The sequence below is a fragment of the Hyla sarda genome, chromosome 12 (assembly GCF_029499605.1).
Source record: "Hyla sarda isolate aHylSar1 chromosome 12, aHylSar1.hap1, whole genome shotgun sequence".
Taxonomy (NCBI): Eukaryota; Metazoa; Chordata; class Amphibia; order Anura; family Hylidae; genus Hyla; species Hyla sarda.
Window position 1 is genome coordinate 24,828,918 of NC_079200.1, and position 14,880 is coordinate 24,843,797.

General features: G+C 45.9%; 2 protein-coding genes across 3 annotated transcripts in view; one reads left to right on the top strand and one right to left on the bottom strand.

The window, feature by feature from the left end:
- Window positions 1-12,654, bottom strand: part of STAC2 (SH3 and cysteine rich domain 2) — an 83,823-nt gene extending 71,169 nt beyond the window's left edge. The window contains exon 1 of one of the 2 annotated variants that reach the window (XR_008849170.1): window positions 11,440-12,654. Coding sequence is in view for 1 of the 2 variants with exons in the window: in XM_056547646.1 (XP_056403621.1) it covers window positions 11,440-11,532 (93 nt within the window). In the remaining variant the exon portion in view is untranslated. The remainder of the gene's footprint in view (window positions 1-11,439) is intronic. The other variant, XM_056547646.1, reaches the window with a different exon arrangement.
- LOC130296256 (transcription factor CP2-like protein 1) overlaps window positions 1-14,880 on the top strand; it is a 247,943-nt gene that overhangs the window by 84,845 nt on the left and 148,218 nt on the right. The window lies entirely within an intron of this gene.

Consider the following 14,880-nt stretch of genomic DNA (forward strand, 5'->3'; position numbering starts at 1 on the left):
AATCCTTCCAGTACTCATGAGCAGAAGAAGTTCTTTTCTTTTTGAATTTCCTTTCTGTCTGACCACAGTGCTCTCTGCTGACACCTCTGTCCATGTCAGGAACTGTCCGGAGCAGGATAGGTTTGCTATGGGGATTTGTTCCTGCTCCGGACAGTTCCTGACATGGAGAGAGGTGTCAGCAGAGAGCCCTGTGGTTAGACTGGAAAGAAATTCATAAAGAAAAAAACTTCCTGTGGAGCATACAGCAGCTGATAAGTACTGGAAGGATTAAGATTTTTATATAGAAGTAATTTACAAATCTATTTAACTTTCTGGCACCAGTTGATTTAAAAAAATAAGTTTTCCAGTGGAGTACCCCTTTAAATGTAGGAAAGCACACAGTTGACAGCTTTTTGCACACACATATACACACCTGTAATACAGCTATATTGCACTGCAAACGGTAAGTCACCACAACAATCTCTGTACAGGCAATAAATAAGCAGGGAACACAGGGACATGTAAATCTTTGGTTGAGAAGGAAGCTTTTTCACAAAACATAAAGCATACTTGAGTTTATAAAAGTGGATTTACATTAGAAGAACGTATATTGGGGCAATATTCCCAGTAGGGATTCTAAACATGTAGCTGAAATATTTAGTTAATATTATTTTGGTAATGTTGGATAGTGAGAAAGTAAGAGTATTCACCCTTGGGCACTTACAGAACTAATGTTGCTAGTCACCCTTGGGCCCTCTCAGAACTAATCGAGACTTTAAAGGTGTACACCACTCCTAGACATCTTATTCCATAGCCAAAGGATAGGGGATAAGATGTCTGATTGCGGGGGTCCTACCAATGGTACCCCCATGATCTCTGTGTAGCACCCGACATTCATTTAGAACGCTGGGTGCAGGCGGTGGGGGTCGTGACGTCACAGCCACGTCCCTTGTGCCATCACACCAAGCCCCTTCAATGCAAGTCTACGGGAGGGGGCGTGGCTGCTGCCACGCCCCCTCCCATAGACTTGCATTGAGGGGGCGTGACGTGACATTGCAAGGGGTGTGGCCGTGACGTCACAACCCCCCCCGCCGCCTGCTCCAAGTGTTTGGAACAAAATGCTCCGAACGCTGGGGCAGCGGAGTACCCCTTTAAATAAAATCTGCTCGTTTGGAGCAAATGATGGAGCCGGCGCCGTGAACCCGTTACGTCATAGCCCCGCCCCCTCATGACGTCCCGCCCCCTCAATGCAAGTCTATGGGAGGGGGCGTGACGGCTGTTACGTCCCCTCCCATAGAATTGCATTGAGGGGACGGGGCATGACATCATGAGGGGGTGGGGTTATGACGTCACAAGCTCCCGGCGCCGGCTCCAGCGTTCGGCACAGTTTGTTCCAAATGCTGAGCAGCGGAGTACCCCTTTAATATCCAGATTACTGTCGCAAGCATCCAGGAGACAGGGCCTTCTTGCTCCATGCATAGAGCTCACTGTATTAAGAGCTTTCCCTGCCCCACCCCTCAGATATGCTTGATAGCTCTAGCATCCAGTCAAGAGTTCCTGCACTTTATCCACAGCAGGTACACCGTTCTTATTAGCAGGAGTCCTGCAGGACCAGCCCTTGAGTGGAAATCCTGGGTGAGTTCCCACACTTTTTTTTCCCAGGACTTGACCCCTGGCTGGAGCCGGGCCGGCTCTGCCTATAGGCAAAATAGGCAGCCGCCTAGAGCGCCCTCTTGATGGGGGCACCGCTCTGCCTACTGTAATAAAGTTAGCCAGTATCCGAAGCACCCGCCCATCCAAAGCACCTGCCCATCAGGCAAGACCCCACCACGCTTCCCCCACCCCACCCATACTATAATAATCAGCATTTTTCAGCCTGCTGGAGGAGCGCAGCACCCCCTCCGAGGCAGGCAGGGGACATCACTAAGGTCAGGTCCATCCTGACATCATGCGTGCGCCTCCATACATTGGGAAGCTGCTTACAAAGTCACCTTAAAGGGGATCTGTCAGAAATTGTCGCTGCTGTCTGTCATTGTTTTTCTACCACCTCCCCTCAGCCATGAATGACCGCTCTAGCCAGGCCCGGAGTGGCAAAATTTGCTTTCGCCTAGGGTGGAAAAAATTCTTGCATCGGGCCTGGCTAGAGCGGTCATTCATGGCTGAGGGGAGGTGGTAGAAAAACAATGACAGACAGCAGCGACAATTTCTGACAGATCCCCTTTAAGGTGACTTTGTAAGCAGATGTCCCTTTAAAGGGTTGTACAAAATTATAAAAACTTGGGTGTTTTTTTTTCCAGAAATGGTTCTGGACTTGACCATGGGTTATAAGTAATACTGCAGCTCAGCTTCACTGAAGTGAATGAGGCTTCTCATGAAATTATCCCCTATTCACATGATAGGGGATAACAAGCTGATCTGTGGGGGGCTGATCACTGGGACCCCCACTGATTATAAGAACAGGGTCAAATTTGTGCTCAGATTTAAAGGAGTACTGCAGCCGAAGACAACTTTTCCCCTATGTGCAGGATAGGAGATGAGTGTCTGATCGCGGGATTCCCCAAGATCTCCCGTTCGGGGACCCAGAACTGCCGCGGCTCTACACAGCTAACGATTGTGTCATCGACCTCATTAGGAGCTCGACAGACACGCCCCCTCCATTCAGCTTTATGGGAGAGGCCGGGATGCATGAACTCTGCATCTTCACCTCTCCCATAGAAATATGTGGAGGGGTCCCCATACGGGAGATAGCGGGGCGCCCCAGTGGTCGTACCCTCCGCGATCAGATACTTATCCCTATCTTGCGGATAGTTGTCTTTGGCTGCAGTACCCCTTTAACAATGCCCGGCCAACACTCTATTCATCCTTTTTGGGGCCGCCGAACGTTGGCGAGCCCTGAAATGTTTGACACCCTATAGAGAGTGAATCGCTGGCCGCACATGCGCTATGTACACAATTAATTTCAGAGAAAGTTTTCATGATTGGTGGGGTCCCAGCCATCAGACCCTTACCGATCAGCTTGTTATTCCCTATCTTGTGGATGGGGGATCATTTTATGAGATAGGATCACAAAACAAGATGCAAACTGTGGGAAGGCACGGCAGTTCTTTAGGAAGAAGGAGGTACTCCGCCCCTAGACATCTTATCCCCTCCCCTATCCAAAGGATCGCGGGGGTCCCACCGCTGGGGACCCTGGCAATGTCCCTGCTGCACCCGGTGGTCGTTTAGAGCCTCGGGTGGAGCGCCGGTGGCTCGTGATGACACGGCTGCGCCCCGCTCGTGACGTCACGGCCACACCCCCTCAATGCAATTCTCTGGGAGGGGGTATGATGGCCGTCACGCCCCCTCCCATAGACCTGCATTGAGGGGCGTGGCCGTGACGTAACGAGTGGGGCGCAGCCGTGACATCACGAGCCTCCGTCCCGCATCGCCAGTCATCTGGCACGGAGTGAAGTTCGCTCCTTGCACCGGATGTCTGGGGTGCCACAGCCAAGATTGCGGGGGTTCCCAGCGGCGGCACCACCTCGATCAGACATCTCATCCCCTATCCTTTGGATAGGGGATAAGATGTCTAGGGGTGGAGTACCCCTTTAACTGCCTCAAAGGTCCTCCCTTATTCATGATCTATAGGTGGTTGAAAGTAAATCTCAGCCTATGATTCCACCGGGGATCTTTTTTTTTAACCTACTGCACAAAATTATGTTAAAGCATTTGAAAGCATTAAAACATTCCCATTCGTCAGCTTAAAAATGACTTTTCTTCACAGGCAGCAGTCATGGTCAAATATGTTCTGGCTACGCTGATTTTATTGTGACGCTATGCCTACTTTGCTATGTATACTTTAAGTGATATTAGTCACTTTTTGATTATTTATGGTTATCTATATACAAAGACTCTGACGTTAACTCCGTCTTTTGGCTTTACAGTAAAGGCGGAGAAGAAATGGCACAGGCAGGGCATTATTTTACTGGAGAAAAACGTCAACCTGAATTAAAATGATCTGATACAATTGTTAGAGCGATCAAAAGGGCCGATTCCTGCAGTTATTTATTTGTCCTACTTTATTTCCAGCCAGGGGCGTTGTGTACAACAAATCAGAGGGGATGTGTAGGAGTGTTGAAGCATTATTGGTGGAAGCTCTTGGGCCTTAGACAGGGGTATCCGACAATTACACGTCATTCATCTTTATCTAATCCTGGAGACCTATAGGATGTACCAACGTTGTTGCACTAAAGTGGTGCAGCTAAAGGGTGTCCAGGAGGTCCCTCTGACTTAAAGGGGTACTCCATTCCTAGACATCTTATCCCTTATCCAAAGGAAAGGGGATAAGATGTCTGATTGCGGGGGTCCCGATCTCCCTGCTGCACCCAGCGTTCATTTAGAATGTAGGGTGCAGCGCCGGAGGCTCGTGACGTCACTGCCATACCCCCTCAATGCAAGTTCATGGGAGGGGGCGTGACGTTCATGGGAGGGGGCGTCACAAACCTCCGCCCCGCATTGCCAGAAGTTCACTCCGAGCACCGAATGTCTGGGGTGCCGCAGCCGCGGCACACCAGCGGCGGAACCCCCACGATCAGACATCTGATCCCCTATCCTTTGGATAGGGGGTAAGATGTCTAGGGGCGGAATACTCCTTTTTAAGAAGAACAGTACTTTACATCCCCACTAATCTGTTGGAAATAACGTGGAACCAATCCCTTTGCCTATAGGTCCAGCTCCACATCACATTTTGTGGCTTTGTTGCCAGAATATATTGGATTATTTTTAGAAAGGTTTTCCATGGTACCTTGTGGTGCTCCCGTAGATGTTAATGAACCAAGTGTAGTCTACTTGTGACTAGGTTCAGTCTGTTTCCCAAACCTTTACATTTAGTTTGAGGGACTCGAAAGCATAGTAGGCCTTTTTTGAAGGGTTTTCCGACATATACTGGCATTATAAACCTAAAATTTTATGTGAATTGGGCCTTTAAATAAAAAAATAACTGTGTTGACATCGCAGTCTTTGTATATGGCCAACCATAACTAATATCGCTTAAATTATACATGGCAAAGTGAGCATATTGTCACACTTACATCTAAAAATGAAGTTCAGTATTGGGCAGACTAGATTGGCCAGCACACATGGCCACACACACACATTCTATAAACCATAGATTTCTATAACACAAATTTGTAATATGGCCGTACGTATGAGGCCTCATGTAATTTCAAGGTAAATTAATTGTTCATGTTGCCAATAAATAGAAGTCCAAACTCCATCATGTTTTCAGGGTACGTTGATGGCATACATTGGGATGATGCTTAAACGGTATTGTGACGTACCCCTGGTGTGTCCACTGACTTTAAAAGACTGAACATAGACTTCCAGAGACTATGTTTGGTCTGCTTGGCAAATATATATCTTTTTAGTCTAGTTTTAGTTTTGGTCTACTAAGCTTTTGAGTCCCGCAAAAAAAGCATAGGTTTAAAAAACGGATCGAATTTGGCCATCCGTAGCCTATGTTCGTCTGTTCAAGAGAATGGCTATGTAGAGGTATAACATTATAACACCATCTTGCCAGTATCCCCAAGTATATCTTGTGGGCTCACAAGCGATATACCCCAAAATGGGGGCCCAAGTCTTTGTCTTGAATGTTGAGGCAAGACGCGCTTGCTCACCTCAGCTTTATTCATTGTCTATGGAGCTGCTTGACATAGCTGAATGCTGTACATGGCTATCCCAGCAGATGTCTTGAACCCCCTCAATCTGACACTTATCCCCTATTCTGTGGATAAAGGATAAGTGTGTTTATTTAAAATACCGGTTTATTATTTAGAGGTAAAAGTCAAAGCTCCTTGGCCCCTGATTCTAACAGGGCCCTTTAATAAGTTTGGACTAGCCGTTTACCTACAGAATGTAAAGAGGTTAAAGGGGTTCCCTGCTCCCCCAGCTTGGAGTGGGCAGCGGGGGTTGTGACATCATGGCCATGCTCCTTGTGACATCACCTCACACCCCCTCAATGCAAGTCTATGGGAGGGGCGTGGCGTCCGCCACGCCCCCTCCCATAGACTTGCATTGAGGGGTCGTGGTGTCACAAGGGGCATGGCCATGATATCACGACGCCCTCTGCCCACACCCAGCGTTCTAAAGGAATGCCGGGTGCTTCACAGAGATTGCGGGGGTTCCCAGCTCTGGATAGGGGATAAGATGTCTAGGGGTGGAGTAACCTTTTAATGTCACCCCCATCATAGTAAAGGTCTAACAAAGAATCATCCAATAGTCATCTTTTATGTGGTCTGGAAGTATAAAACCTAACACAAGAAGTAACACAGTTACAAAGAGTGTCTCCTGCCCTGGAGGACCCTGGCATGTTCATGGATTACAAGTAAAGACCATTGATTTTAATAAGAACTATGTAATGCTTTATTTAAACTGTGGGGGTGCTGTGAGAAGTTGGAACATTTGCCGCCTGATACTCACAGAACTTATTTGGTGACCCCTTTAAAAAAAAAATTGGATCAATACGTCAACGTTCCCTTTAAATCTAATACAGTATCTGTATCTGTAATGCCAGACTGCTGCATCTAGAGCTAGCCGAATATATCATGTATTTAGTAAATGAGACAGCAAAACATTAATCTTGTCCCTCCTTAATCAGGTCAACACATCAGGCTCCCAGTTCAGTGTGAGAGGTCAGTTCTTAAAGTGCATGTCCCGAATTGGAGCAGAAAATGGGCAACTAAACTAATAAGAGGCGGAAAAGATCTCCGCTATAAGGAAGCGCTGTCCAAATGCAGCGTATTTACTCTGGAGAAGAGAAGACTACATAGCATGAAATGAGTGAAGGGAACAATAATCACTTACAGTAAATGGGGCGAGCAGCCAAACAATAAGCAAAATGATGGTTCTCAAGTGTAAACTTAATGATTTACACCAAAAATGATGGTTAATGTTTTTGTCATCTGGCCCAGTGGTAATGGATAAGTGATTGTCCGTCGACTTGTTACTCCTCTAATGTATTACGACTGTGATTGAATTTGCAGAGGAAATATTTTGTAGTCCTTATGAGAGTAGTAATGGAGGAACAATCCATATTGTCATTGTAATAGTTGCCATGCGTAAAATGTAACACCCTATAAAACCAATAGTAGAAGAGGTACCAACTTTAGGACCCTCAACTAGACAGCTAGACAGTAGGGCGGCTACAAAGAGCATCGCTTATTTTGGAGAGCCCACGATGGTCAAGCCCATTGGTTGTATTGAGAAGTGTGTAATGCCTAGTTTTGGTGCTAATTAGGAAAATGGATACTAGCTGCCAGATTTACCCACAGAATACAGCTAATTATTAGGGATCTCAGTTATAGGGTCAGCTTGTTGTCAGGGAACCCATTGTACTAAAAGGGATTGCAGAATTTCAACAACTTTTTTTAAGGAGTTTACTCGTGAAGTCGACCCCTGACCATATGTACTATAGTAGCTTATGGATATCATTTTGGAGGACTCACTATAGAAATGTAGACTAAAACTTAGCATTTATTCAGTACGATAAAAATTGTCCTCTCAAAACTGGACAACCAGAACACAACAAAGATGTGTACAAAACCCAAAATAAAGTGATATTCAAGGCTTGCTCCAAAGTTCACCTGGCATGTTCTTGCCAAGGTATAAGTGATATAGGTTATGGTAGCACGATACAAAAGATATCAGGCTCACTATCTCTGTCCCGAACCCCGTGACTCGGGGGGGGGCACAGGGTGGGACAACAGGTAGGGAGGCAGGGGTGTCTGTTAAGGTATTACATTACCCCGCTCAAGAGACCTCTGCTGTATCCAGAGCAGTGTGCATCCCATTAATCCTATTATGGCGTGCTCAGCATTGATATCCTCATCCATCTCCCAATGACATGGATATAGGAGAATTACAGTATCACTGACATCAAAAAACATAAGTATCGGCCTCTTTTCTACCTATTGATATATGCTTGGTATGGTCTATTTTTCATTAATACACAGCTCTGTGGTTTTTGTTTGTATACCTGCCTTACACTGACCCGTGGCTGTGACGTTTAAGCTATCTTTTATATGCCTTTATAATAATTTGAATATATATTGTACGGCCTCCTCGGCATATTGATAAGAGGGATATTTATCAATGCTTTTGTAAGTGGGCATATATCAGACGCACACTTGTGCACACTACACTGGTGAATGGGACTTACATGATTTGGCAGGCACTATTGTTTAAATCATTGTGTATCTCGTAACACATAGAGTATTGCCCCCATAGAGAGCTAGCTTTTCATCTGTAATAGCCAGCGAGCTAGTGTGTAACAGGGTTTGGTAGTACAACAGGGGAGGTTCTGGTGCGGGGCCGTCCTTTTTAGGGAGATAACTCTGCCTAGGGATAGGCTATTTAGGGGTAGTGTAGTATCTTAACAGGCACCCCTGCCAACCCTATGTCCCCCCCATGAGTCACGGGGTTCGGGCCAGAGATAGTGAGGCTGAAATCTTTTGTATCGTGCTACTGTATCCTCTATCGCTTATGCCTTGGCAAGGATATGCCAGGTGAACTTTGGAGCAATCCTTGAATATCACTTTATTTTTGGTTTTGTGCACGTTTTTGTTGTGTTCTTGTTGTCCAGTTTCGAGAGGACAATTTTAATAGTACTGAATAAATGCTAAGTTTTAGTCTACATCTCTATAGTATATTCTGTCGGTAGACATGCCTATCTTGTTTTGGTATATCATCGTGGAAGATTCCCCACACAGAACCCCCCCCCCCCCCCATGAATCAGACTGGTGAGTGACTTCACACAGGCTAAAGTCCCCCCTAGATTAAGGTTAGACAATCATCTGAATGGCTGTCATGTAATACTACATTTTCTCTGGGGCTTTCCCAGGCAAAATCAGAAAATCAGATGTTTTTCGGGGGTGTTGGGAACAAGACCCGGGGTAATCAGCTCGACCACATTATGAAAAGGCTTGATTCTGATAAGACAACCCCATATTAGATCTTTCCTTATAGCTTGTGTCATTTATGATGCCATGTAAGACAATAGGATATGGGATAAGATGTCTGATCACAGGTGTCCTGCTGCTGGGGACCCCTGAGATCTCCCCTGATGCACCCGGTGTTCGTTTAGAGCATAGGGTGCAGCATTTCTAGAGGCGGAGTACCCCTTTAAGGGCATTTTAAGAACCATGAAGAAATCCCGGTCCAGAAACCAGTCCAACTGGAGTAGGGTACCGGAAATGTTGTATAAGTTGGGTTTATGATTTTAGATCATTTGGGATATATATATATTACGTGAATTTGTTGGACAATCCAATAACTATGTAACCTATAAATCCAAAAACCCATATAATCTGATAGTCCTGAATGTTTCCCTTACTATTGTAAAGTTCGGATATACAGCTGTGCACTGTATAAGTAGGGTAAGGCTTTAGTGAGCTGGTTGGTGACAAGTTCGGGTAAAATGTGGCTAGTAATGTGCAAGGTAAAGGAAACCACTTTCATGCTACCTGAACGAGTCATCGGGGTAGTCTCCTATAGCTTCTTCCCACCCCAACAGCTTACATTGATAGATCTGTCCCTTTATCTAAATAGATGTGGTGTCCCATACCTTTCATTATAAGTCCCCATAGTCAGAGTTCCTCATACTGATAGGAATCTCCTGGTGGGATAACCCCTAGTCACCTCTTAACATTCCTAAAAATGTATATATTTAATATGCTTTGATATAATGTAAGTAATGTACAGGACCTTAGGTCATGTGATAGGTAATAATTCTATAATGCTAAGGTTTAAGGACCTGTGGGTCATGTGACTAGTTCATGTGTTAGTACCATAATACTTTGTAATAGGACTGACAGGTTTGGGGAACCAATAAGCTTTGAGCCTGCCCCTTGACATTTAAGGGCACTGTATCCCATGATCTCTCTCTTGAGAGAACATAGCTCTGTGCATACCTACAAGACGATTTAGGCCTGAAGCCTATCTCTTCAGCATCTTGTTAACCGTGAGTTTATCCAACTCCATCCTAAAATCCTATGAACGAATGACTACTGAACCTAAAATATACCCCTAAATTCAGTGGAACAGCGTAAAGCAAGGATTATAAGGTCCCAGCCAACCTGTGAGGGGCCTAAATTACGGTCCTCTTGTAAAGACTGTTGTTAATTGCATCCTGCATAAAAGCTGCAGTATAGTTATTTCAAGTTCAATACAATTCCGGCTGTGGACAATCCTTTATTCCTCCCTATCGTTCCTGGGACGGGTGACGGTAGGATACATATATATACAGAGGAACCCGCACCCTGGCGTCACGACAATTAAGGGTTAATCCTATACCCAGCAACACTACATTGCTACACCCCTGTTCATCCCTCATCCCAAGTCACCACATAGAGATCTATAAATTAAGTCTGGTGAGGCAGGGAGCAACTACCAGGGACCGCCCCAATGATTCGTGGTTTAGGCAACATGAAAGTGATGACAGGTTCCCTTTAAGAGACAACCAAGGCATGGTGTAGAGCTATATATGTTCTACTACAATGCTTGCTCCCTCTGTACTTTATGATAAAATTAGAAGGAAAGGATGTTGAGACATGATTAAAATTGGATACTGACAGTCCATATATTACATTATAATGTCCGATGGCTTAAAGTGTTGAGTATCCAATGTTGGAAATCCTGGTAACTGCAGATGTTGACAGATAATAATACACTGACAGTAACGAAGATAGGCAGGAATGATTATGGTGAAAAGAAGGTCAAGTCAGCAATACTGCATGAATGGACAGGGGGGCTATAATACAAGCTATCTTCCAATCAGGTGGTAAATGACGTACCGGAATGCTGCTGATACAGACGTACGCAACGAAAATTACCGACAAGGCAACTTTTACAGACAATGCAGATATACATAACTGGATTACGAGAGGAGACGTAATTACGTATTCATGCGAGAAGCTGCTACTACTGTGCTGGGTGTAATTTACTATATCGGAGATGATTGGAAATGAATGTAGTTGGCAAATGGATAAAGTAGGTCAAAAAGCTGCCTAAGTGGCTCTTCTGCTCATAATAATGTAAGAAGTTCTAATGATATAAGACACAGAGGCCAAGCGGTCCAGGTATATTACAATATGAGGGTATGAATGAGATCATCATGATGCCAAGCAAGCCAGAAGGCAGCTATATTGGAGATCAGAGATTGTAGGAATACTAATAAAATACTAATAAAGCCTGAGTGGGATTTATGGAGGCTGCACTGGTAATCCTTCCTGAGAACCCATTTCAGAATAACATCTTTACAATGATTAACTGCAATACGCTTTCATTCCTCCCAATGGAAGACATGAGCACTAGGTAACATCTCTATCATACGAGCGGAGTGAGCACTGAGTAAGTTGTAGGATGTAGATGGGATGTGAGGGTGCTTATAGATGGTTGGTGAATGAGAAGGTGTCTTTTCAAGGATACCTTGCTCTCTGGCAGTCCACACCCTCCGCTGGTGCTGGTCACCGGTGGTCTTGGTTCTGAATTCTGCGGGTCGGTTTCTGTTATCTCCGTCATGTTGTCCAGTGAGGGTCCCACGGTACTTTGGAATGAAATGGTTCTGTTGGAGTTGATGCTGTGCTATAGAGGCTCGTAGAGGAGATGTTGTAGGGGATGTCACCTGCTGTGACCGTGCGGTATGTCGATATCTTCCCTCTTGGCTGTTCATGGGCTCGTTCTCATATTGGCTTTGACTTCCACTTCTCTTCTTGTAGTTATCCTATGATACGGGGCCACAGCTCTGTGCAGGTACCAGATTCCTTGTAGATAAGATTCTCTTGGGCTTGTTCTTTCGTGGTCCTGGGGGGCTCCTGCTGGAGGGTTAGCAGCTTCTGACCACACTCCTGGTGGTTCTCTTCTTCTCAGTTTGGTGCACCGTGTTCCATGAGGACGTCAAACTCTCTAAATCGCAGCACCAACTTGATGGACAGCAGTCTCTTGGACGAGTGTGTGCCAGCAGTGTCTGGAGGTGTCTACGCTGTCTTGTCTTATATCTGCTGAGTGGCTCAGGAAAGCTGCAGTGTTTCCTAATCCTTGCCACTGTCTCCTCTTATACTCTTTCTTCTTCCTCCACTGCAATCTCTTTCTCCCTCCCTCCCGTGCTCTGCCCCCCTCTCTGCTGCAGACTCTATATCTCTCCTCTTCCCTTACTGCTGCAGTCTGTCTATCCCATGCTCTGCTGCAGAGCTCCTCTCTTTCTGTGCTCTGTCTCTTTTAATGCAGGGGGTAAAATTCTTCTTTTCCCGATGCACTATTGCAATTTCTTCTTTTCGCCTGCCCTCATATAGATCACATTCCCCTGTCTCTGCTGCCGCACTCTGCTTTACAATTCCAGGGTTATCTATTGATGTCTGTCCCTATAATTCTATCTCTCACAATCGCATTGTCTTTCCACTCCCCATGCCCCAGCGCTTGTCGCCTTCTAGCACCACCCATGCCACCCTCCTTTCGCCTTTCATATGTTAATTCTTCACCACACCCTTCATTCTGATTGGGTCCAAATTGAGGGCAGGGTATCGTGCCAATGCAATGAATGTGCCAGGATAAACAATCATAGGAGGCCACTTGACTTTGACATAATAAAGTATCACATAAATATAATAGTCATATCCAGGCAGATAGAGAGTGACTCTACCATAGTGAAATTATCCGATGCGGCTTCTTGTGTCATAGTTATAAGATGTCCTTGTCTTCTAAGAACAGTCCTGGAATTATCCTTAAACCCGACTAGGGGGGGATATTTATCAAAACCTGCCCAGAGGAAAAGTTGCTGAGTTGCCCATAGCAACCAATCAGATCACTTCTTTCATTTTTCAGAGGCCTTTTCAAAATGAAAGTAGCGATCTGATTGGTTGCTATGGGCAACTGGTCAACTTTTCCTCTGGACAGGTCTTGATAAATTTCCCCCGTTAGTGTCTATGGTGCCAGACATAGCAGGATTTGCCAATAATCCAACGTCAGTAAGACATCAATGACTGCCCCTTCATAAAAGATAATCCAACATATATACAATGCATGACCAGCCTGTCCAAATTGGTTGAGTTGTCACCAAAAAACATAGAGGCAGCACATATCCTTAGTCTATGCTACCTACTTTACATGTGCTTCCCCCTTGGATCATGGACTAGTCTAACTATGGACCTGTGAGATATCTGTGGTGGCGGGGTGTGTGGTGCAGGGCAGATGGCATTAGCCCCTTTTATTCGTGACACCAGGGCGTGGTTTATCCTATAACCACCTGAAGGTATACCGCTGGATCCTGGGCTAGGCACGGGGGCAATAAAGACTCCAACGCTAAGTTACGGACAACGGTAGCTTTACTGAGGGTAGACAGTTAGTAAAGTCTATACAGTTCAGCCAGTTCACAGAGGTGACCAGTGACTCAGAGACCTTAAAGGGAACCAATCATCAGATTTTACCCTATATAACGCTTGGCAAAGTGTTATATAGGGTAAAATCTTTATTTTCACCATTCCCGGGGGATGCTCCTGCCCCCAGGGATGGTGAAGATATGAAGTTATAAACTAGTCACTGCCGCCGCCGTAAGTAGTCACCTGGGCGGGGAGCTCTTCTCATCTACTCCCGTTCTTCTGCCGGGAGCGACGCCCCCTCCGCTTGATTGATGGGCAGCGTCATCGCTCTGCTTCGTCTGTTTAGTGAGCGGAATAATGACGCGGCCCATCAATCAAGCGGAGGGGGCGTCGCTCCCGGCAGAAGAACGGGAGTAGAGGAGAAGAGCTCCCTGCCCAGGTGACTACTTAACGGCGGCGGCAGTGACTAGTTTATAACTTCATATCTTCACCATCCCTGGGGGCAGGAGCATCCCCCGGGAATGGTGAAAATAAAGATTTTACCCTATATAACGCTTTGCCAAGCGTTATATAGGGTAAAATCTGATGATTGTTTCCCTTTAAGGGCTTGCTGGGACTTGTAGTAGGACTGGACAATTGAATGCAGACCATGCTGATGTGATGTCCCAGTACGGGATATGCTCCTACAGTACTGTCAGGTTGAGTCACTGTACATCCTTAGAGCTCTCTTGCAGTGTTCCCCACATATTGTGTACCACTATCTGTCACTATCTTCAGTCATGTCAGTTATAGTCAGTGTGGCTGCGCTAAAGTCTGTCAAGTCACTGCAAGTCCCAGCAAGCTGCGAGGTCCCCTGTGTTACTGGTCACCTCTCTGGGATCCTGGCTGAGCTGTATAGACTGTACCATCTGTCTACATCAGTAAAAGCTACCGTTAACCCTAACCTGGCCTTGGACTATTATTTCCCCTGCCTAACCTAGGACTAGCGGTGCTACCTTCGGGTGGTTACATAGGCAAACCACGCCCTGGCATCACGAACACTGAGGGGTCAACACCATCTACCCCTGGGCAACACCATCTGCCCCTACACCTCACCCCAACACCACACTGACTTGATAGGGACTGACTTGACTCATAAAGCTGTGACTTTATCTTACTTGACTTGATGGTGGCAGTAGGACTGGACATTGAGGTCTCCAACACTCTGGACACAAACACTAGACAAGACTGCACTGGACCTCAGCCGAAGAGCAGAGAGAAGCTCCACCCAGGGCTTATATGGGGGAGACTAGCAGGGAGCCCATAGGTCACTCTTGGAGTCACATGGTCACTGATACCGCCTGGGTAACAATCACATGACAAATCACATGGTATAACTCTTAAAGCAACATTACATTTTATAACACTTTACATGGTAAAACATATTTACAATGGGGAAACAAGTGCAGGGGGCCTTGCGAACACTGAAGGAGGCTGCCTGACAGGACAGCAGGAGCACAGGGTAACACATCCCGTACTGGGCCACCACTTATCATTGTCCCTCTAGTTCTGTATT